General features: G+C 43.8%; 1 protein-coding gene across 5 annotated transcripts in view; it reads right to left on the bottom strand.

Moving 5' to 3' along the window:
- TNIP1 (TNFAIP3 interacting protein 1) overlaps window positions 1–25,372 on the bottom strand; it is a 52,291-nt gene that overhangs the window by 21,973 nt on the left and 4,946 nt on the right. For 2 of the 5 annotated variants that reach the window (XM_028718296.2, XM_028718300.2), the window contains exons 2-5: window positions 9,209–9,379; window positions 7,872–7,994; window positions 5,612–5,700; window positions 3,864–3,935 (exon numbers count right to left, since the gene is read on the bottom strand). In XM_028718296.2, coding sequence (XP_028574129.2) covers window positions 3,864–3,935; window positions 5,612–5,700; window positions 7,872–7,994; window positions 9,209–9,341 — 417 coding nt within the window. In that variant the 5' untranslated portion in view covers window positions 9,342–9,379. Of the gene's footprint in view, window positions 1–3,863; window positions 3,936–5,611; window positions 5,701–7,871; window positions 7,995–9,202; window positions 9,380–25,372 lie in introns of all 5 variants that reach the window. The other 3 variants (XM_028718297.2, XM_028718295.2, XM_028718299.2) reach the window with 2 other exon arrangements.

The raw sequence follows: 25,372 nt of genomic DNA on the forward strand, positions 1-25,372 counted from the left end.
TTGGTCCACAAAATGAAAAACCCCAGTCTTGCAAGAGACTTTGTCCATCTCTGTTGCTGCTGACTCATAAGGGAAATACACACAGGAATCATAGTGTGTCTTTGGTGCCAGATCTTTATTGCCTCATCTGTTTCTAGTTCAATAGAAGTTACACCAAGGAAGACAACTGTACTCTGGGCAGGTTCCAACCAGTCTCCCAAAGCAGGGATGGGGAAAACCAGCGCCCTGCAGGTGTTGCTGGAATACGGCTCTCTGACTACACCACGGCCAGTCGTCCCTGCCCATTGGGTGTACTGGCAAAAGCCTTTTTCAAGAAGCAAAAGACCTTGCACTATCTTACTCTGATGGCAACAGCTATCCCAAATATCTAGGAAAAAGTTTCAGATGCTACTTGTAGTATCCTAGTTAATATTAAAGCTTCAGTCTCATTTGGGAGCAGTAGCAGTACTGTCAAACCTTGGTTGTTGAGCATAATCTGTTCCAGAAGCCCGTTTGACTTCCGAAACGTTCGACAACCGAGATGCAGCTTCCGATTGGCTGCAAGAGCTTCCTGCTCTCAAGCAAAAGCCGTGTCGAAAACCGGAGCATTTACTTCTGGGTTTCCGGTGTTCGGGAGCCGAAATGTTAAAAAACGGAGCCATTCGGGAACCGAGGTTTGACTGTAGTAGAAACTGCTTGTGAATCAATCTCCCAGACTGCTCAAGGTCTAGATGCTTTCCCCTTAAGTTCTCTAAAGTTTCTATACTTCCCATCAATTGCTTCTACACCTCCCCATGAATTCATTTCAGTAATACCATATTGCACGACAAGCTTGGTGCCATTTTTGCAGTCACAGCTCTTCCGGTTGTATGCACTGGTTTCTGCTTGTGCTTCCTGCTCACAAAACCTGGGATACCTTTTACCTTGGGACAGTCAGATCCGGAGAACGTCCAATGGACATTCATAACACAATTTATGCTCAGATTAAACATTATAGATCCAATGTAATAACATCACAAGTGGCACAGAACTGCGCAGCCTAAGGCAGACGGTGCACCTTTTGGGGCATCACAACTTTTACCGGTTGTCAGAAGAATTCATAAAGCTTTGTGATGTACCAGAGTTCACCAGCTGCTGTTTCTGCCAGCAGCCAAGCATGGCTGCCTCTTGAAAGAGAGCCGCTCACAGCCGCCTAACCACACCAGCCTGGAGATGTGGCAGGAGCCACATTGGCTGACACAATGCCAACTTATCTGGGGGAAAGGCTCTTTAACTTACTGCAAAGCCTAGGAAGCAGTTACTACAGGCAACTAACAGCAAGCCAAGCTGTTGACATTACAACAACCACCCCCATTGTGTGTGCCTTAAATATGCATGGCTGTTTGCCCCACCTAGTTCCTCAAGCACTGATGCTGGGCCTGTTCCACACCTTCTCCAAATCTTTTTTTTTAAAGGACATACTTTTTATGTAAGAGTTGTTTCTTTTAACCTTCTGTTTCTTGTGCCTCGCCCATGCTGGCTCAAGAGCAACGCACGAAGGGACTTGTTCTGCGACAGCTTTAAAATAATTGAGTTAGGATTCCCCCTTCGCTCTGCGTAATAGCCCTAGGAAAGTCATGGGCAAGATCGAGGAGGAGGCACTTGGCTCGGGAACAGAAGTCACTGGCTAGGGAAAGAGGGTCTGATTCTTGCTAAGAAACAGCTATTTAAAAGTATTTCTCTGGAGGAAGAGTCTCTTTTCTCCCTCATGGTTAGCACTGGTTTGGACAGCAATGTATACCTTCTTCTACCACTGGCCAGATCCAATTTCAAGCTGGGTTGATGTGACAGGATGGGGGCAACTCACCACCACAAATGAACAAGGCAAATTGTTTGCGGGCTAATGTTTTAACAAAATATTTTCATGTATCGATTTATTTATTTATTGAATTTATATACCGCCCTATACCCGGAGGTCTTAGAGTGGTTCACAGAACATAACCAAAATATAAAACCACAATATATATAATCAAGATAAAAAAACCACCACCCCACCCCCATTTTAAAAGGGCATAGGATGTCAATCGAATCAACCAAAGTCTGGTTAAAAAGGAACGTTTTCGCCTGGCGCCTAAAGGTGTATAATGAAGGCACCAGGCGAACTTCCCTGGGGAGAGCATTCCTATTTAAGAAGATAGGCTTGAGAAGCGAACAGATAGCCAAATCCAGAGATATCTGTCAGATCTCCAGAGCAACTTGCTTATGAAGGTGAAGTGAGAGCTCTCATTCACTGCATTAAAAGATTGTAAAACTTTCAGAGAGGCAGGGGTGCTATTTAAAGCAGGTACTAAAACCACCGCCGACATTACACTGGTTCACGTGACCTAGAAGGATTCGCTAGATTGCTCCAGTCAGTTTCATTTCATCACTTGGGTTTTTTCCCAGCCCCTTTCCTGAGAAGTGCTGTCTGGATATAAGCGGAGTTCTCTGCCATCCTGTTGGCTGGCTGCCCAAGCCTGTGAGCCTGCACATCTCACTGAGGAGAAGGAAGTAGCTGGCCACCACACAGCTTTGCATATGTGAGCAAGAAAGGGGGGGGGGAGAGAGAAGCCTCTTGACAGCAGCACTTTCAGATTACGCTTCTCACTTCTCAGTAGGAGAGTTCCCATCAGCTTGTTCTGGGAAAGAGGCCAAATGAAAAAACTGCGGCACGTGCCTGGTTTGTGCGGTTACAGCCTCTGTGAGTGGCAGCGCACCAGCGCAAGGAAACTCAGCTGGTGGCCCAAGTCAGGTCCTGAAACAATCACCTATTTAGGGGCAAACTACACAGATTGCGGGATGCGGGTGGTGCTGTGGGTTAAGCCACAGAGCCTAGGACTTGCCAATCAGAAGGTCAGTGGTTTGCATCCCCACAACGGGGTGAGCTCCCGTTGCTCGGTCCCTGCTCCTGCCAACCTAGCAGTTCGAAAGCATGTCAAAGTGCAAGTAGATAAATAGGTACCGCTCCGGCGGGAAGGTAAACGGCGTTTCTGTGCGCTGCTCTGGTTTGCCAGAAGCGGCTTAGTCATGCTGGCCACATGACCCGGAAGCTGTACGCTGGCTCCCTCGGCCAATAAAGCGAGATGAGCGCCACAACCCCAGAGTCGGCCACGACTGGACCTAATGGTCCAGGGTCCCTTTACCTTTTTTACACATACTGCACTCAGTTGCAGAAGCAGCAACCTGGAGCAGAAAGTTCTACAAAGAGGGAGCAGCTCTCTCTTTCTTTCCAGTATCAATTTCCCCAGCATCTATAACTTCCCAGCTGATTTTAGCTCTATGAAGGAGGAAAAAAGAGGGGTATGGATATAATCATACTGGGGCATAAGGAAACTGAGGGTTTTGTGAAAGGAAAGGTCCACAGCAAAAGGATTGAGCACCCCTTCTGCGCCACAAGATCCGTGGCTACAGATTACAGCAACTCATTGCTGCTTCCAGTTCAAGACCACGACATGGGGAGGGGAAATATTCCAGTGACTGAGCACCCCTTGTCGTTTCTTCCTCAGCACCTCTTTCTTTCTCCTGATGTTTTCTCCATGTGAAAAAAAGAAGACTGCGAGTAGCTCACGGCAGATACCTTTGTTCTTTCTTTTCTTTTGCTTAAATTACTCTGTGAAATGCAATATAAAATAGTTCAACTGCTCAATAAAACCTGCTGACTAGTTTAGCTTTCATCTTCTGGAGACCTCTATATTTCCCTGTCTCTGAGCTATCAAACCGCACAAGGAGATTGTATGAAAAAAATACATCAGAACTAAACGCACACACAAAAAGGTAACAAAGGAACTTCCAAGACGACACGACCCATAAAACATTTCCCCCCCCTTTTGTGTCTCAATCTAAACAAGCTGTTTGGATTAACATACCGATTTCCCGGGGCTTCCTTGGGAAGACCTTTTATCTTCAGCTCCAACGATTTCAAACTCAGATGAAGATCCCTGTAGAGAAAATGAATTAATGTAGAGTTATATACCCCAAATTCCAATGGGCCCCTTACAGGAAAAAAACAGAGTAGGGATTAAATGAGTAATTTGGGTTCCCCCGCTGTCTAATGAATGTGTTTAAAAAACAAACAAACAAATATATGGTGTCCTGCTTACTTAGAAACAGGATAAAAAAGCAAAAAACCTGCAACAAACTATTGCCATAAATCCTCACCTCTCAACATGCTGATCTTCAAAAGGTGGGTTGCTGCCTGATCCAAGAAAAGTTGCAACAGGAAGCACCACCGCTATGCAAATATGCAATAAAAGATTAAGAAATGGGTCCCCAAATGCATGTTTGGATCAAAAGTGGGTCCTGGGTCTGGTAAGGTTGAATAGACCTTCATATACACTGGTCCAATTATGCCTTCCTCCATGATAATATAGGCTGTCAAGGGTTCAAGCAGGTCTTTGCTTTTCTGTTAAGTCTTTCCCACCTAATCCTCAACTTTCCTAAGCTCCTGGAGGTCAATCTAGTCTTTGCTGGGCTCCTTTGCAGTTTTGTTTGCTTTTTTGTTTTGTTTGTTTGTTTGTGGTTCTGCAAATCTCTGGGTTTCTCTGAGTGCACCAATAACTCTCTAATGTTTCTCAGTGACCCTCTGTGGGCTCCAACTCTGTCAGCAAGAGGCAATGTGTTCAAAGTCAGAGGGGAGTGGGACTGGATGGAGCTGTTTCCAAATGTTGCTTATTTCTTTGATCTAAAAAGGTCATGCGGGAAAGGAAGATAGCATCTTACACACCAAACTGGAGGCGTAGCGAGATCTAAATCTACCTAATAACTATTAGAAACCACAGCAATCTGTAACTGTCCGTGATACAGAATGAAACAGGGCTACATGTTTTCTCAAATAATGCAGTATTCAAAACTACAAAAGTTTTATGGGAAGGGCTGGAGCTTGGCGGCAGAGGATTTGCCTCACATGCAAAAGATCCCGGGTTCAATCCCTGGTGTCTGCAGGAAGGGCTCAGAAAAGTTGTTTCCTGAAGCCCTGGAGAGCTGCTGGCATCAGTGTAGGCCATGGTGAACAAGATATGCCAACGGCATAAGGCAGCTACCTCTCAGAAACAATCTAAGAGACATCTCTTTGTAGTTAAGTGGCACTCAACAAAGCCAGGCAGTTTGGGATCAGACACTGAACCACAGAATGGACTCTCCCTGCAGCCTCGCAAGACTTAAATAGATGTAGCTTGGGTCAGGAATAAAAGCACCAGCCTTGGACCTCAATGACTATCACAGGGCGGATTAAAAGAGAGTGCTCTTTCAGCTCCAGTTCTGAAAAATAGAAAGCACCTCCCAAAGTAGTTGAGATGATCAACTTTACTGTAGAGCATGTGGCTCATTAAAAGTGCTATGCAGCATTCTACTAGTTCAGAAACTTCCTTCCAGTTACATGGACAGACTAAAATGCCAGAGTCCTCAAACCTGAGTAGTCATTCTGATATCATTCCCCTCACTGCCTTTACAATGTGTTTAGCATTCCCGCAGCCTAGTTCTATACATACTCGGAAATACTTGCCGCTGAATTCATTGGGACTTATTCCTGTGTCTGCCCAACAGGGCTTGCAGCTTTAATCATCATCATTATTATTATTTTTATGTAGCCTTGACTATTTAAAGTCTGATTTCTTACACTGCTGGGTGGCTTCTGTGTGGGTTTATCCATCTCCTTCTGATCTTCACCTGGAACCTCTGAGGAAGAGCAAAGATCTGGGATTCCTCCTGGGGGAAAAAGAGAAAAGAAGCAAGTGAACATTTCTCACCGCAGAGATCCAACTCTGCCAACAGAAACAGCAGCAAAAGTACAAAGAAGTAAAGGGAAAGTTGGGGAAAGGAGAAAACAGGTTGCTAGGCAGGATAGAGATCTTCCATTCTGCATTAACAGGAAACAGCTTCAAGAGCAGGAGGGCTGGTAGCAGCTATTACTTGCCTAAAACAAATCCATTTTATAACCAATTTAAAAACACACACCAGAGAGTCTACAAGGAACAGTACTTGCCCTTTTCCATCTTGTTTTGAGTGCACAAATTACACACACACTCCCCCGTCAAGCCCCACCTTCCCCGTGCAAGAACCAGTAGCTGGTCTCTGGGGGCACAGAGGCGGCAATGTTTGGTGTGCGATGCAAATGTGTATAAATGGCCTTTGATGAGTGTCAGCTGGAATTTCCCTCTTTCCTCCTGGGCTCAGCATACGGTAATACTGAAAGATCAAAAATCACCCCTCAGCTTTTCCATTTGAAGCCCATCTAGTTCTCAAGAGGGGTGGTAGGTGGGAGAACAGAACAGTCACCTTTTTTTAAAGTGCACTGCATCAGCCTTTGCCAACCTGGCACACTGCAGATGTTTTGGACTACAAGTTTCATTAGCTCCAGGCAGCAACAGGTTGATGAAGGTGAGAGTGTGCCATATCAGAAAGATATGGTGCATATCAGAATGACAGTCACCTTTTCTAAGGTCAAAGGAGGCTGCTCTCAGGGCTTTCACACTCAGATCTATCAAACATGTGATCCCAGGTACACTGCAAGACTCCCACTAAGTCCCAACCAGTAAGCTCCCTCTAAGTAGCACCCCCAATAATGGTCTAAACAAATAAATAAAGTAGTTGACCATTGGCTGCTCTTTGGTATGAAAAATTCTACCACCCAAGGCAGCTGACCTCGCCCTGAATTGGGGGTATGTGCGCAATGTGTGTGGCATGCACATATTTACGCCCAGACTTTGCTAGTATCAGGTGGGACTCAATCACAGACAGTAAACCCAGGTTGTGCAATTACAGTTGGAGGGGAGGTTTTGCACAACAAACCCACTCTCCCCCAGTAGATGGACCTCCCCACCAACAAACAGGAATGAATGCTCAATAAAATCAGTCACCTGGAAGCACTCATGATTTTTTTGAGACCCAAAAAGAAAACACACCGGGACAGGGGGTGTCTAGGAAGCTGGCTCAAACCAAGGCATATGTGTCTACCTAGCCCTCTACTGTCTACTCTGACTAGCAGCACTTCTCCAGGGTCTCAGACAGAATGAGGTCCTGCCCCATCACCTGCCTGAAGATGGAAAGGATTATTCCTGGGACCTTCTGCGTGCAAAAGTGTAGGCAGTGAGCTGCCCCCTAAACCACACAGCCTTCAAAGAAGAAAAAAAGTGTTTCAGGGCAGGGGTGTGGAAGGAAGAGTTTTGCTGCAGAAGCAAAAACGTATTCAAAACCTTTGGTTACTGGTCATTTGATTTCATGTTTTTCTCAGGGAGGGGAAGAGCAGTGAACATGAGCAAAAAGCACGGCCAAAACTTCCCTCAAGTTCCACCGTCTAAAGGCTGTTCGGTTTATTTTTGCATATGCATAACCTGCCCAGAAAGTAGCATGCAACAAGACAGGACTGATTCAATCCAAGGAGGCTGGGCTGTAGCTAAAACCATGCGAATGGAGTTCTACCCACACAACGGAACCTCCCCTTCCTCTCCTCTCGCCAAGCATCCACAGAATCTGCTCTGGTGGGTTCCACAACCCGCTGCAGAAGATTTTGAATGTGCACGGGGGGCTGCAGGGGAGAGGAGAGGTGCAAGTTCTACTGTGAAGTCTATTGCACAAGCCGAACACCCCTAGGAACTGAAGTGACACAGATTCAGGCTGTAGACCTGAAGACACAGGTTGGCTGCATAGATGGCCCAGTGATATCAGCATGTGTATTTTTTGAAAGGGATTTTTACACTTAATGCAAGACAGCCGACAGCAGCACTGGAGGCTTATTCCTCTTCCTTCCAGCTTGCAATTCCCTTAAATGCAACACACACACACACACACACACACACACACACACAGTGAAAATCTAGGTCTGCCAAAGAACAGTGTTACTGGGACATGCTAAACAGTTGGTCCTTTGATGCTCATACCTGCCATTTCCGCAAGTTTGTCAAGAGAGGAGGTGGACCTTAGCATTTCGTTGTCCTTCACTAGGTCCTCCACTTTCTGACGCAGCCTGGAGGCTTCTAACTGAGACTCTTCCAATAGATCCCCTGGCAAAACAACAAGGGCACGATTTAACACTCCTTTGTATTTGCAGGTTCTTTCTTTACAGCAGCACATTCAGCATAGTTATCGGAACTCCAGCAATTCTAGCCTAACTCCACTGCATTTCAGTTCAAATGACTGCTTTATACACAGTACTTTTACTACACAGAGAGGATCTCTGTGCCATGGGGGGCAGGGATGGAACTGTGAATGATGTATATAGCAGCCACATAATTTTTTGCATGGATTAGGGAGCAGGCACGAGCATGGAGATATTCCCAACTGTAGGAAAAAGTAGTCAGCTGAACTGCAATGTTTTGCCTTGTCTACTTATTGGCGAGCACCTCAGCCACACACGTGCAAAGCTCAAATTTTATGCCAGTATATTGGGCTTGCTAAGAAATGTATCGCTATCAAGATCTCATTTTAAAAGGCTTTGGAATAAAGAGCAATGAATGTTTAATATGCATTGGTGAAAGCTTGTGGAGGCACAAAGAATTCTCCTTTAGGCTAGGTAATATGAACTACCCCTTTAAAAAAACTAAAAACTTTAATAGAAGTAAATAAATTCCTAATATATACCTCCAATTCAAAACCCTATCTACAGAGAGGTGCATCTGTGGAATGAAACGCTGCTGAGTTGGAACCCATTGACATATTCAGGACTGTTTCTCAGCCTCTGAAAACGATTATGTTCTCAGACGGCAAACAGTAAAAGATTCTTCACGTGATGCTACTACATCCGGGACCTGTGTACAATTTTCACACTTACGATGTTCAGCGTTACTGAAAACCCTTAAGATCTTCCACTGGCTGTCACAATATTTTAAAAGGTCCATATCCCACACACAGCCCACGTGTGAGCAATGCCAGTAAGTCATCACCTGGGACGTCTCTTGAACAACGTGCAGACAAGAGGCAAAGGCCTTTTGAGCCACAGCAATAACACAGAGAACACCCCCAGAATGACTTTAGCACACAAGGGGCAGCAAGTCCAAATCACAGACTTGGCCTTTAATGCTCACCACCAGTGAAACTAGTAGGCTATCCCCAATGGAAGCTCAACTATGCCTCTATGGTGCCACAGAGGTTTTAGAGGTTTCCTGCTAAGTACACAAGAAAGCGGCTTCTTTGAAGTTTGTCGCAGACCTGGGCATTCTGGAAACAGCAACAATGAGTAACTTTTGCTTTTCCGCTTCCATGTCATCCTCACCGTTACCTAGAGACTTAATTCCCTGCATCTTCTCCTTCAGCCGGGTATTTTCCTCCACCAGCCGTTCAAAGGCAGCAGTTGCTCCCTTTTCCGTTCCCCCACCCGGGTCATAGATACGATAAGGCCCCTTTCCTTCCATGGGTGCAGCTTAATACTCCAGTTTCCTGGTAGCTGTGCCTGAAACAATGGAACAGGTGGTTAGCATCCCCAGTGTAAATCCTTTAAGAACGCTAGAACAACCAGAGGGATTTAACAGAAGGGGGAGATAATAGTGTTCATCTGTTACTGGGACTTCAGGGGTTTTCCAGATTGGGTGGACTTGGTCAGAGGCTACAACTTCCATGACTGATATAAGGCTCCCATTATTTTTAACCTTGGTTAAGGGATCATGATCAGGTGGTGCAAGTGTATATCCTCTTGCCTTCCTTTGCCCCAGTTCCCCTGCTCTTCCTGAACCCTGTCTGAACCGGCTTTAACCAATAATTAGTCCTAACGGAGACATCAATCTTAGCCAAGACTTGAAATATTGGGAGTGGTCTATATGCATAAGATGACAGCAAAATATGATCCTTATGATACTCTGCTGAGCACTGTTCTTTCATTATGCTTGTGTTTGTAGAGAAAGGACTGGCACCCTGACTGCCAGAGCAAATTTCTCCATTTCTGCAAAACAAAAGCTTTTTAAGCAGAGGTTGGATGGCCATCTCTCATGGATGCTTTAGCTAGGATTCCTGCATTGCAGGAGGTTGGACTAGATGACCCCTGGAGTCCCTTCCAACTCCAAGAGTCTGTGATTTTATGGAAACACCACAGCAAAAAGAAAAAGGGGGGGAAATAAAAAAGAGCTGGGATATACAATTTAATTAACATATTTCTATACCATCCTTAATAAAAACAGATTTCAGGGCATTGTACAACAAACCAGAGTAATAAAATTAAAACCAAATAAAAAAAACCACTAACACTGTGCAGCCATAACATATTTTTTTAAGCAGCAGATAAAAAGGACAAAAGCAGGCTGAGTGAGTATACAAATTAAAACGCCATGGTAAATACAAATGTCTTAACCTAGCGCTGAAAAGATTGCAAAGTAGGAGCCAGGCGTACCTTTTATGGGAAGGCATTCAAATACCTCTCATTTCTTATTACAGAGCACACTACCACTTAAAGATGAACTCCTGTTGAAGATCTCAACACAGGAAGGCTGGTATGGTGGAAGAAGCATTCTTGCAAGTATTTGGGAATAATAATAATAATAATAATAATAATAATAATAATAATAATAACCAGTTAAAATTCTGGCAGCCAAATTCTGAACTAATTGAACTTCTGAGTAATCTTCAAGGGCAGCCCCAAGTATTACCAGACTATGGAACACTGTAACCAGACTATGCCTGTTGAGGAATGGCACAGTGGCAGCAAAATCATCTGGACTGGTAGAGACAGAAGTGAATCTAAAAGCGCACCCAAACTGCAAACCTACTCTCAGCCAAAACAGGTTGAACATCATGGTCAATGATATCAAGTGCTATTGAGAGAGCAAGAAGAACCAATAGGGTTGTGCTCCCCTGCCTTTCTATTCACAGGCCATTCACCTGATTGTGGATAATCTATCTATACTCTCCAAAGGATGCATGCCTAAATGTGCTCTCTGATATACACTCAAATGATACTCCAGGTGAGACGGGGGTTTAGAACGACAACAATGTAACTGGTTTGCCATAATCAGCATTGGCATGTAGCCAAATCTGATTTGCTTTGTGATGTCATCACATTCACTACCAGATCGCTATTTGAATGAGATGGTGTAGTTAAGGAAGAATATAGGAGGTAGCAATCCATTATGAAACACACACACAGAGGTAAAATGAGATCCACCAGTAAGGCTGTGGGTGCCTTGCAGTAGATTTAAGGGTTTCTAACTTTTCTAATGACAGAAACAACCAGCTAAAAGGCCTTTTATTTTCAAATTAGGTTGCCGATAAAGAACATTTGGGAGAAAACCAGGACTGGGTTTTTTGTGAGAGAGAATGTATAAACTTGGTTTTGGTACTGCAATACTAATGCCCAGTCTGAATATGTGCTCAGAGGCACCCTGCTTACTGATTCTTGGTGTATATGCCTGCCCACTTGACCTAGTATTTTACTCTGGTTCATACATCTCAGTTTTCAAGCAAAAATGAACAAACAAACAAACAAACAAACAAACGAATGAATACATCTACTCCATTAGCACAAGTTGACTAGGTTGGGGAGAAAAATGCCCAAAGTGATGGAACATTCAGATCTAATGCACAGAGTGTTCAACTCCCTATGCACATCTTGTGCTGCAAAATTTAATCCTGCATCATTTAACGATGCTCATCACGCACCAAACTAATGAGAGTTCAGCTAGTTTACTGCACTCTGGGTCAACAGAGAACAGAACTAGGTCAGCAGGCGTCATTAAAAAGTGCACACACATTCTTCTTGAATGATGCAGGAACAGCTCCGGGATATTTAGTGTGCTGATATAAACCTTACTTCAGTTCAAACCGTGTGAAAGAAAGTGTCATAAATAGATAACAGACCAGTGAAAGTGTCTGAAACTAGAACAGGCTTGCTGATGCTGAATAATATACATATCTATTAAATTATCAGTACGGGAACAGAAAGGAGGGGTAAGTACATTTAAATACTATTTCTTAAAACAAAAACACTATTCAAGGATCCACAAATACACTGACAAATGCACTATCATTTTAAGCTGATAAAGGCAGAATCAGGGAAAGGCAGCACCCTACTCCTCATCCAGAAATGTAGGGTCCCCATCTGGTGCCACACTGGTCACATCCACACAATACATTCAAAGCACTCTCGTGCCACTTCAAAAGGCATGGCTTCTCCTAAAGAATCCTGGGAACTATAGTTGAAGGGAATTGTAGCACTGTGAGGGTCTCCTAACAATGCCCAACACCTTTATAGTTCCCAGGATTCTTTGGGGGGAACCATGTAAGAATGCTCTAAATCAGTGTTTCCCAACCTTGTGCCTCCAGCTGTTTTTGGACTACAATTCCCATCATCCCTTGCCACTGGTCTTGCTAGTCAGGGATGATGGGAGTTGTAGTTCAAAAACAGCTGGAGGCACAAGGTTGGGAAACACTGCTCTAAATGTCCAGTATGGATGCACTAAGTCACTAAGATTATGATCCCTGAGGGTCACTGGCATTTCTAGAGTTTGCTGGGTGATCATGCTCCTCTTTTACCCCAGTTCAAGGTATGGATAGGGCTACCACCTGGAATTTTATCCACCTTGAAATGCCCCATGGGCACTGACACAAGCTGGAATGTGGGAATGTTCAGGGAAGCAGGAGAGGATATAATGTTTATTAATATCCTTCCTAACTTGTGCTAGCAAGTTTCTTTACTTAGCAGAGTTTCACACTCCTCCTTTAAACACACAGTGGGTAGTTGGTTGCAGGCTTGTGTAAGCCTCTCACTATTAGGTTCCTGGTAAGTTCCCTTACATCCCTCTTAAAAGAATAAACTCGCCACAATCTTGTGTAAAGTATATAAAAGTAGTTTACTCACATCCTGTTCACAGTTGGAACCCTGAAGGCAGGCTTAGTTACAAAGTATATACATGTGGAGCTATTCCATATGGGGATAATCCGAGTGTCCTCTGTTGGCTAGCTAAAAAGCTGCTCCAACGATGGAGGAAGTCAAAAAGAGAGAGAGTACTGTGTGCCTTGCCTTTTTGTTACCTGGACAGGTAAGGTCACGCCTATCTCTAGTCACATGCAAAGGAAGTATGTCCCAGCCAGGAGGAAACAGGAAGTTTTCAACTGGCTGGACCAAACATTCCCCTCTATGTCCCCTCTAGGAAAACAAGGAATGTTGTACTTGACTGCTACTTATGTATCACATCCCACATGGAAAACAATGCATACCCTTTTGTTGGCGTTTTTATGCAGAAGCTGGATGAGCACCTATCAAAGATGCTAGAGCAACAGATAAGGACATCTGAAGTCCCTTCCATCGTTAAGATTCTGTGAAATCTCTTCTCCTAGGACAACTGTGATTCATTTCTCAATTCAGAATGCATAGCTTCTACGCACTGCAGATGCCAAGGCATATTTTGAACTTTTGACAAGCCATTGTTGGGAAAAAATTATTTTCCCTGTGCTGTTTTGACCCAATGAACAAAGAGCCTCCTGATTTTCAAATCAGAGGATAGGATTGCTGCAGTCCATGAATACAGAGCACAGCAGGTGAAGTAGAAATTAAAGCAACACACAATGTGGAGGCAGGAAACAGTCCTCAATAGGAGTGTTACAAGCCTGCCACTGTCTTCATCATTAACACATTCAAGGGTATGTAGATACATAATAAGAGCAGTGCTAGACCAGCTGCCTGTTCCCTATAGCAGCCAATGATTCCTCTGGGAAGCCTACCTGGGAGGAAATATATATCCATCATGACAAGCAGCCATTGATGACCAAAAACTCCATGAACGTCTCTAATCTCCTTTTAAACCGTCCAAGTTGACAGCACAATAAATTAGTTCAAGAAAGATGCCTTCTCTCCTCCTAAAAGTGAGAAGGGCTTTTCCTGCAAATCAATGTTTTAAAGTTAGAGCTTTTTTTCCTTTAGCTTCAGGGAAAGAGTAAAAAGATACTGCTGTGAGACCCAACAAAAGCTCACAAAATAACGAACTTTATAGTGTGATTGACTACTGGGTTCTGTACAGGACTTCGTAATTTATTTGCAAGGCTACATTTCATTATTTAAAAGCATCATCACATTTCTGCTTATGGACTTGAGGTGAATTAGTATGCTTCATCTCTAGTCTCTAGATAAATGAGAAGGGTAATAGTCCCTCCCGAACGCAGATTGCTATCGTTTGCACTGGGAATGTCCCGATTTAAAGATACTGTATTGGCATAAAAACATAAATACTATCTCTGCAGGGACTTGTTACAAAGTATCTTTAGAACGGTTAGTCAACTTGTTGAACTATTTCAAAGGTGTCAGCCTGTTGCGTCTCAGTATATATATAGGTTGCTTCTAGAAAGCTGACACAGTTAAAAAAATTGGAAGACCCCAAATCTCCTTCAGCTTTAGCTTTGTGGGGTTTTTTGTTTGTTTCCTTACAATTCTATGTGCAGAAATGAAAATGCTTGCAGCGTGTGTATCCTGATGGAGTATACTGTGTAAATATATATGTGTGTGTATATACTATCTTGAAAGACACATGACACCATGGGTGAAATCCATTGGTGACCATCCACCCACAAAGTAGATACTGCTGGCAGAAGAGATTCCCCTTTTCCTGATTCACCCAATGTGGCTGGCATCAGATTCAGAAGAAAGCAACGTTCAGTTCTTCCTCACATAACCCACACTCACCTTACAAAATTCATTCCCGCAATATGGGGCGATGGACACCATCTGCCTCACGGGAGGGATGAGTTTCCAGTATTAACTTATTGCAACTTTATTATCGCAGTTTGATTTCACTCATAAGCCAGCTTGATTTGTATTTTTCAAAGTGAAATACAAACAATTAGAACCAATGAATAAGCCGTTAGTTGCCTAGTCAACAAGAAAGAACAAACTACTGATCAGATGTGCGGGGGTGGAGGAGTCAGGAGTTAACTGCTCTGAGGGATTTCACAGACCCATGACATTAAATTCAATGACGCAAGCATTTCCATATACATATAAAAGTACTATTCCCCCCCCCCCATTCATGATCTGCATAAACCCCTCTGCCATACACTATAGTTCATTAGAACTCCCGTCACCCTGCCCCATATCAGCAATTTTGTGCATTCTGACTATGGAAATAATCAAATCACTCAATTGTGGCAGGTGCAGGCCATGAGTCCTGGATTCCAGAGAATTTTGGTGTTTGTTTGTTTTTAAATAAAGTTTCCAGTCCTCGTGTTACACGCACTAGCACCAGTTCTGTAAGATATGTTTGCTTATTTAGGGCAGCAGAGGGAGGCTAATCAATGGCCTTCCAGGCCATCTTGCAGGCCACAATGACAACTATCATTACCCGTAGCCAGTGTGGCCAATGGTGGAATTTGGAATCAAAAATCTGGAGGACTGCAGGTCCACCTCTGACTTAAGCGAGTTGTGCCCTGCTCTTCTTCTTGATTTTAACAATGTTCTCTACCACTTTAGCTCCTCCTGGAGGCTGCATTGGTAGAAAGCATTGCTAAAAACAAGAATAATGAAAACACAGAGCAGAATAAGCCTTGTTGAGAAAGAATCAGTTTACTCATCTTAACCCTTTGAAACACAACTATATTTAGATATCAGATCACCTCAAGGAACAATATTTGGACTTCCAAAAAACTTTTGAGAAAAGTCCCTCATGATTTTGCAGAAATGGGTAATGTGACATGCTTTCACAGGGATCATTCAGTGGTTAAAAAATAATTGGATAGGTCCCACACAGGACTTTGGAACTGGTGCTATCTAACTTACTTGCAAGTTATCTGGAGTCGGGGTGAACAATGAAGTTGACTACAATTCAGTACTACTGTTATTTAGTTATTTAGTTGCAGGCGACTTCCTATTTACACACACTCTTTGTGTGCGCAACCACACACCTGCGTGGTGCCGGGAACCCAGAAGTGGATCCCAAAAACGGGGAGCACCCTGGAGAGTCCTCCTGACATGCAAGGAGACCCTCCCGGGAGCCCAAAGAGAATGTGGCATGGCTCAGCTGTGCAAGCCGTACTTCTGCGCGTGCTTCTTCCCCATGTGTTAGCTGAGCTGATACAAGCGACTCCCCATTTCACATGGTTTCACTGATGCATGCAGAGGTCTGGAACGTAACCCCCACATAAATGGGGAGTCAACTGTATTTAGTTATACCCTGACTTTTTCCCTGACAGGACTCAAGGAACTCAACTTTGCCAATACCTCCAAAGGCAGGATTCAGCTAACCTGTTGTTCCTAACAGGGTTGTCCCAGTCCACCAGTCCTCCCTCAGAGGAAGGGGTCCTTTTAAACAGAGTGAGGTATCAGAGTGATTTGCCATCAATCAGGCAACATGGCAGTAATGAAGGCTCTCTCCATAGCCAGCTCAGTCACAAAGCATCACTCAAAGAAGGGGTCTCAAAGGTACCCCAAATTAGAGAAGGTGACAGCAGAGGGAGGAGGAGGAGGGAGGGAGGCAAAAGGAGGAGGGGGAAGGTGATAACAGCAGCAGCAACTCCTCAGGCAGCACGCAAGTGTTTAGGTCTAGCGTTCTCAATCACTATAGGTCTGTCTTCTTAGCACAAAACCATCCTTTTTATCCTTCAAAGGCAACCAACTTGCAGAAAATGCTTTGCCACACAACCTGTGTCAAAGAAAAGACAGACAGATGGCACCCTCCAGCTGCAAGAAAGCGGCAGAGCAGGCAACCGCTACTGCACAACAAAAGCCTGCAAGGTCTCATCTCTGGAGGTGTTTCCCAGTTTACACAACCTGCCTGTCAGGAATGCTGGGGATTTTCCAGCCAAGGGTTGAAACCTGGCATAATCCAGGACCAGAACAGCAATTAAATGCCTGATGGTTAGGAACATGGGGGTTTTTTCTTCCCACAAAGGAAGGTTCTTAAAAAGCTAGGTGAGAAAACATTGTCATAAATGTTTTCCATCTGAGCATGGCTCTTTCAAGGAAGTTTCCATTTCTCATGATACTAACAGTTCTCCTGACACACCAAGTAAAAACTGAGTAACTCCTATTTATTTATGATCTGGGCACCTAGTTACAAAAGTGAGTTGCCTCCTGTCTCTAAACTCATATGCACACGAGTCCCAGTTCTTTCAATGAACATTGCTTGCACGTGAAAACGCAGAGACACAACAATTGTTAAGCATTCTCCCTGCACTGTTCAAGGTCATGCGACACCCCCCCCCCCCCGCAAGCTCTTAGCAAATATATTATCTCATCCTTCCACTAAGTGGTAGGAAATACTTCAGAGGTAGTTTCTGTAGGGGCCATTTTTTATGACGAGGGTGTTTTTCATGCTATCAGCAGATTTACAAACACACAAGTACCTGGGTAGTCAATACTCATATTTAGGGATGCCCCAATTTTCACAAAAGCGACAACATGTCCCTGGGACACACCCCTCTCCTTGCTCAGACTTCTGTCTTTGTAGGCTACATTCCAATTCCAAAATCACTTTTTCAGTCATCAACGACTCATTAACAAATTATATTTATCTATCAGCTGTGCAAAAGCCAGGACGGGGGACAGCATTTCCCCCACACAATGGTCACAACAATATATTTAAGATCTCTTTCTTTCCCTCTATACAAAAACACAGACGTGTCCCCCCCCCCAACGCAAAAGCCACAAGAACGCAAGATGATTTAAGGCAGTGCACAGGGGGTTGAATGACTCCAGGCTGCTGTTAAACGCCTTTGGTTTCCAAACTTCTCATTTGCCATGAATTAATGTAGGGAGTTTCCCCTGAAGGAAACCACCACGTCTTTTACAAGAAAGACTTCCAAGGGAATGTTTCGGAGGAATGGGGAGAACTGGAACAGGAGAAGAAAAATCCTTCTTCCAATACATTTCCCTTATGTTTGACCTTAGTTTGCACATGTAGCACCATTGCCTCTGCGGTGGCCCAGAACTTGATGGGGTGGGGAAAGGACACATGCAACTAGGAAGAGAACGACGAGGATCCTTGGAAAAAGAGCAAAGATCTCTTTAGGCCAGGATCCCATAACTGGGGACATACCAAGCTGGGCACAGGAAACTGCCTTACATCAATTCAGATTATTGATCCATCTAGCTCAGTATTTTCTCCACTGACTGGCAGTGGTTCTCCAGGGTTTCAGGCAGGGCTCTCTCCCAGTCCTACCTCAACACCCCAGGATTGAACATGGGACCAACTGCATGCAAAGCAGATGCTCTACTACTGAGCTACAGCCCTTCTAGTAAGGTAGCCCACCAGCTTTGCCACATCCTTGTCAACTTTCCAGTTTTTACAGCCCTGGGCAATGGCAGGTTGATTGAGCCTCCATAACATGGCTGGTCAGCTGCATTTGGCCTAGTGGGTCACAGGTAGTCCAGGTTTGACTGAAGCCCATACAGTTTGCAGGAGGGCAAGCAGATACATGGTGGCCCCTCCTGCTGTCAACACTGGCCCATAGGGGTGGACAGGGGCATAGCAGGAGTAGTTTAGTTAAGTAGTTTCTACTTAACTAAAAATAGAAATAGTCAGAAAATCCTAGCTACTCCCATGGGGATGGAGAATATAAAGATCTGGTCACAAAGGTTCCTCACTTCTGCATTAGGACTTGCGCCTCCACAACAGAACTTCCCCTCCCTCTCCTTTCTCTGCATATCCCCACAAATCTGCTCTGGAAGATTATGGGAACTCCCAGAACAGATAGGAAGGGGAGAGATAGGAAGCTCCAATGCGCAAACGAATTCCTCAAACTAAAAGGGACAGTATTGTTGGCTACAACCAATTTTAAGCAAAGCAAAAGATGAAGAACTCAAAAACAAGAAATCCCAGAGCACGCCAGACCATAATTGCATTTTTGGAGCCTTGTCACAAATTTCACTTTTGTGCTTCACTCTCTTGGAGTGCACTCTCTCTTGTTGCCCCCCCCCCCCAAATCTTATGCATAAATACAGACCGAGAAATTACATGCAAGTATGTCAAGTAGCAGCTATTTTGGAAGTTAGCAAAATGTGTTTGGCATTCAGCTGCACAGATCCTCTGGCATGTATCTGGAGTGTGTGTGTGTTTTAAGCCTTGACCAACCACAGGAAGATTTACACTTCATTAAAATAAGTGTAGCTTTCATAACTTGCCCAAAAATTCATCTCCCTGGAAGCAGTGCATTAAACACTCTACAGGCAATTTGGGCAACATATTGTAGAGCAATGCCAAGGGGTGGGGAACCTCTTTTAAGAGAGGCTGGAAATGAAAAGCCTATTCAATTCTCTGTGATGCTTGCCTTAGTCAGCAAGCCAGTGTGGTGTAATGGTTACAGTGTCAGACCAGGACTTGGGAGACCAGAGTTCGAATCCTCACTGAGCCATGAAGCTCACAGGATGACCTTGGGCCAGTCACTGCCTCTCATCCTAAGCTTCTTCACTGGGTTGTTTTGAGCATAAAATGTGGAGGCGGAGAACTGCGAACACCATCTTGAGCTCCTTAGGGGAAAGGTAGGATATAAATGTAACAAAGAAAAGGAATAAATAAAAATACTTGCAGCTGGTGACCCTCCTGCAGTTTGAGAAGTTTTGCATGCTTTAGGAAATGGCAAGAACTAATGGCACAAGAAACACACACCCCTCTCTTTGCCTCTCTGCATTTATCTCATTGGCATATGACATATTTTTTCGGCACTTTTAATCCACCGGGCACCCACTCTGAAAGCAGGTCAAGGTCAAACAAAGCCTGACAATTCAGGCCCAGCTGACAATGAAGCAGAAAGCTTATCAAAGCAGTGAGACAGAGTCACTGGCTCACCAGGTGACACATGAGTACAGTGTCTATTTCTGGAGAATCGCTAGCAGCTGACAGGAAGCTGATTGAGAAAAGTGGTGTGTGTAGGTCTCTGAACGTGCTGATCACACAATGCACAAGCACCCCCCCCCCAGGAGCAAGGAACATTAATCTCTGCCGAATCTGAATGTATGTTGTAGCCAATTCGGGGGGGGGGGGGCGGGGCAGGGTGGAACCACTCCCCATGGGGTTGACCCTGACAACAGTCCAGAATTGGTAACTGGTGCAGGGCCCTAGCTATTGCCTTGGGGACTTCACATACAATGTCAATTCTCAGACAATTGTTCTGACTGCCTTCTGGGCCCAATTTAGGGTGCTGATTCTGGCTTTTGAAGCCCTAAAGGACCCAGGCCCAAAATACTGAAGGAACGCCTCCTCCCATACCAACCTGCCTGAATTTTAAGATCTACAAAAGATATTCTGCTGGTGGTCTCCACACCTAATGAGAATCATAGTCTGGGGCCCCACAGGGAGGCTCTCTCTGTGGCAGCCTTACACCTTTGCAAAACCTCACCATGCCATTGCTTCTATTTCAGTAGCGGAAGAAAAGCAAAATTGCAGAGTTGGAAGAAACCCAAGGGTCATTTAGTACAACCTGCTGAATGCAGGAATCACAACTGAAGAATCCCTGACAGATGGCCAGCCACCCTCTATCTAAAGACCTCCAATGAAGGCGAGTCCATCACCTTTTGAGGTAGTCCATTCCACTGTCAAACAACCCTTTGCCCAGGTTTTTGAGGAGGGGTGAGGTGTACTGGGTGCCTATAAATTCTTGTCCCTGACGGTTGCATAATTGGGAATTATGTATTTTGTTTTATATTGGTTTTTGAACCTCATGGGTTGTTTTCAACATACATTCCATCAACGCAAGGACTTCACTTTACACAGTGGATTGTTCTCCTCCTCTCCCTCCCATCCCCCCTTAAATCTGTTCTGAGTTTCCCCCCAACCTTCCACAGAGGATTTGGGGATGACAGAGGGGGAGGCGGGGAAACTCCGCTTGTGCTAGTGGTAATCCTTGCACTCACACTTCATTTAGATGAACAGTGCCCTCTAAACACTTTAATATATATTATACGTATTATATTAAAATAATAAAGGAAAGAAAATGGGCAGTATAATATAGAAAACAGAATAACCAATAAGAGTCCACAGCACCCCAGTCACAAGGACGGTCAACTTCAATCTAGGTATTTGGCCATTTGGGTGACTACATTTGAAGAAGAATGTAATTTACATCATTAATCTACCTTTCTGGAGACAGGATAAGCTATGACCATGACCACAATATCCACAGGAGCCAGATTAATTTGTTGAAGACTAATAATAAGTCACATCAGGAGAGAAAACGGGGTTTCCCTTTTTTAAAAAAACAACACTTGTACAGACAATCTCTATGCTGATTTGTGATGGAGCCAGCATTCACATGTCCATCCTGTTCACAAATGAAGTGTGTGTGTGTGGGGGGGGGGGTTTGGTCTTCATTCTTAGTGGTTAGGTTCCATCCTAAATTAGCTATCCCAGAAAATCTTTGGAATATGAGAAGTGGAGAGCAGAAACACCTTGAACACATGAGAAACTACTGTAGTCATTGCATTACTCAGAGACGAACCAATGAGTGAGAGGTTTTCAACAGGTTCCCAATGGACAGCACACATACATTGCTACAGCATGAGCTGGGCTTCTTAATGCTTTCCTGCCACCCAACCTTCTTGTTCTAGATTCCACTGTTGCTAAATCTGTCCTCCCATGAACTTTGTCTTTTCGGGCGTCAGTTGTATGTTGACATAGAATGGGCCAGTAAGTGATACTCATGCATATGCAACAGAGAGTATCTGGCTTTTGTAGACCAGAAGAACTTGTTCATGCTGTGCTAGAGAATGGAGAAAATCTCCATACAGAGAGTTCTACATTCCCATCACATTCCCTTTAAGTAGCAAAAAAAAAAAAAGTTGCTTGCATACATCAGGAACTCTAGCACTCACCATCCCCAATTGGCTATGCTGGCTGGCACTGACGTAAGATGGAGCCTAGCATCATTACACAGGATTGTTCCACTGGAAGTGTTTACAGGCCCCAAGGCTGAAACAATTGTATCTGTTTTGGTAACGAACTGGATATACAAGTATAATCTAGAACAGCATTTCCCAACCTGCAGGTCATAAACCCTGCGCAAATGGGTCACATGCTTTATAAGCAAACCCAAAATAACTATGGCTTGTAATACTTAAAGGTACCCCTGCCCATACGGGCCAGTCGTGTCCGACTCTAGGGTTGCGCGCTCATCTCACTTAAGAGGCCAGGAGCCAGCGCTGTCCGAAGACACTTCCGGGTCACGTGGCCAGTGTGACGAAGCTGCAGCTGCCGAGCCAGCACCAGTGCCGCACACGGAAACGCCGTTTACCTTCCCGCTATAAAGCGGTACCTATTTATCTACTTGCACTTAGGGGTGCTTTCAAACTGCTAGGTGGGCAGGAGCTGGGACCAAATGACGGGCGCTCACCCCGCCGCGGGGATTCGAACCGCCGACCTTACGATCAGCAATCCCTAGGCACTGAGGTTTTACCCACAGCGCCACCCGCGTGTAATACTTAACTGATACAATTAATACCCCTTACAACTCTTTTGCTCAGTTGGTATATCATAAGGCTGCTTTGACACCTGTAACAAAATGATGGAAAAGCTCAAAAAAGCCCTTGGGAACTGCTAGCAGTGATGGCCCGCCACAAAGTGCTCACACAAGGAGGAGCCCTGAGTGATCACCACGGCCTTTGGAACCTGAGCACCAGAAGCGAGCTGTAACACTCCCTGCACAAGGATCCCATGGTGAGCCATCATTGAATCTACCGCCAAGTTAATTAACAGTTAAACCAAGGGTGAGTTGAAGTTTGTTACATCTAACACTGCTTGTGCAGCTGTATTCATTTTTATTTTTTTTAAAACAGCTTATGAAGCAATATCCTGCAAATTGGTGGTTGGAACTCTTACATTCCTATAAACAAAATAGTAAATAACTATAAATATTTTAACAAATTCCATGTTAAGTAAATTTTTGCTTGGATGTCTCAAGAACAGGCAAACCTACAGTTAAAATGAATGAAACTGTTGGCTGCCAGAGACCTAAGCTCCAAAATTCATCTGACAATAAGTTGATGGGTAAATTTGAACCCATGCATCACCAAGCTGAAAAGGCTGGAAAACGCTGGTGTAGAGAAAACTCAAGATTGAAGTGTTAATGCACAAATCCAAATAAATCCTGGTTGACAAACCAGTACTCCTCAGATGAAAGGCATTTCAACTGGTATAAAGAAACTCTGGCTACAATCCACACAGAAATGCAACCCTATGCATGTTTACTCTGTTTAATGAGGCTTATTCCCAGATATGTGTGCACAGGTGTACAGCCTTAGTCAATTCATTCATGTGTGAGTGCGAATGGATCAGTCAACCAAATCTTCATAAAATCTGCATCTGGTAACTAAACCTCTATATTTTTTTTGGGGGGGGGTACACTTTTTATGCACCTGTGTGTACAAGATATGGACAAATATCTCCTCTGTGATGACACTGTGGAATGGCAAGCAGATGCACAAAATACTAACTGGTAGAAAATCAAATCAATAGGTTTTCAGGAGAGGGACTTAAATAATTGTACATCTTTGAACAGTTCTCTCTCTCTGTCTCTGTGTGTAATTTATATGGAGTGTTTTAGACTGCTATCTTACACCTACTTACCTGGGAACAAACTCTGTGGAACTTACTCCTGAGTAGGCATATATAGGAAAACATTGCTTGCACTAGTACAAATTTTCTTTTCAGTTACCATCAGCAATATTTTGTTGGAAAGGCAGGATATTAAAAATGCTTAATAAAATTAAGAATACGCTTTCTATGACAGCATCTCAGCTGTGGAATGTGCTCCCAAATAAGGCTTGCCTAGTGTTGACCCCTATGTATTTTAAGTATTTTCATTTGCCCAGGTCTTATTACTATTTTCTTTCAGATTTTTAAAAATTTTAGTACCCTATTTGCTTTAAATTCAAGATGTGTCACTGCTGCTTTGAAGGTTATTTTGTTTTCACACTTTATTTTTATTCATCTGAAGACTTTCAAAGAAGCTCGCAATTAAAACAACAACAACCACCTTAAATGCAGGTCTAAATTTTTTTTTGCAAGTCCGACAGGGTTGCAGTTTTCTGACATTCATACTAACACTTAGGTATAGAAAACAAAATCACAAGAGGGTCAATGAAGGGAGTGAGGAAAGGATGAGGCTAAAAAGTGCATGAGGCTGGGTACGTGTGTTAAAAATAATGGAAGATGGATCAACGTTGCTCCAACTTATGCTGGCAAAGATATAGTATGCTGATATTTGGATGCAACTGCAGCAGTTGGCAACATGCTTCCTTCCACCCACAAGTCATGCCTTGCTCAACCTGAAAGAAGGCACACTGTACACTGACCTTTGCATTGAAAAACCCACATGCCTACGCACACAAGCATAGCAAAACTCCATGTGCTTCAGAGCATCAAATGTGGCCAGGACCTGTCAAAACTTTTTAGAATTAAACTTGCAACTCATCTCTGTTCCATCTGGTAACAATAGATCATGAAAAACTAAAGCGATTCTTCTATTTACACAGAGAGAGCGCAAAATGCAATACAGAGAACAATTTTAATTTTACTAAAGAGATGGTAGTTAGAGAGAAACACATTCACAAACTTTCAATAGGAACTGCAGCTTCCCTTGGCTGCCGGGTTCGAAATTAGCAGGGTGCCAGGCGCATTTTGCGCCTAAATATTCTCCATTTGGGAGCACCTCAAAAAGTCTGGATGCCATTTTTTGTGCCTGGCTAACACTCAAGGATTACTGAAATGTATGTGCTTTGAAGCCTCGGAGTATATGTTAAGGATAGACAATATGTAAAGGAGTTTAACAATAAAGAGTAGAGTGTTTTGAAAACTAAAGTTTGGTACCAATGTTTTTAATGCAAACACCAAATTAAACATGTATTAACAATTTCTGCTAAGATGTGATATTAACAATGTGTCAACAATGTGTTATTTATGTGATTTGTGTATTAGTTAATGCTTATCAAAATAATAAATAAAAAGTGTTGCTGCCCCCCCCCCCATGGCGACTAGACATTCTGTTTTGGCGCCCACAACTCATGTCCCAAAAGACATTTGGCCCCTAGTTTTTCTATCCCAGTTTCTTGGCTTTAGAATTTTGTTTATCAGACATCCCTAATAGAATATGAAGTTCAGAAAAATGTCACAGAGAGAGAAACACAAAATTGCATTAAGCACTTTCCCAAAGTTTAGGTCCCGATGCAATGGATTCTAAACCAGAATGCGGAAATTGTGGCTCTCCAGATGTTCCTGAACTATAACCCACATCAGTCCCAGCAAGCATGGCGAATGGTCAGTGAAGATGGCAGTAGCAGTTCAGCAACATCTGGAGGGGCATAGGTTCCCTCCAGGCCTACTCTAAACCTTCACCTTCAAACAGAAAACCACATGGGGAAAAGAAAAAGAGCCTGTCATGTACCCAATCCTTTTTGTGTCAAACAGAATAGAAACAGCCAGCAAGACCACAAGTTCTGATCAACTTATCAAACACACCATAATGATATTAAAATTAGCACCTC

Source organism: Podarcis muralis, chromosome 2 (assembly GCF_964188315.1).
Source record: "Podarcis muralis chromosome 2, rPodMur119.hap1.1, whole genome shotgun sequence".
Lineage (NCBI taxonomy): Eukaryota > Metazoa > Chordata > Lepidosauria > Squamata > Lacertidae > Podarcis > Podarcis muralis.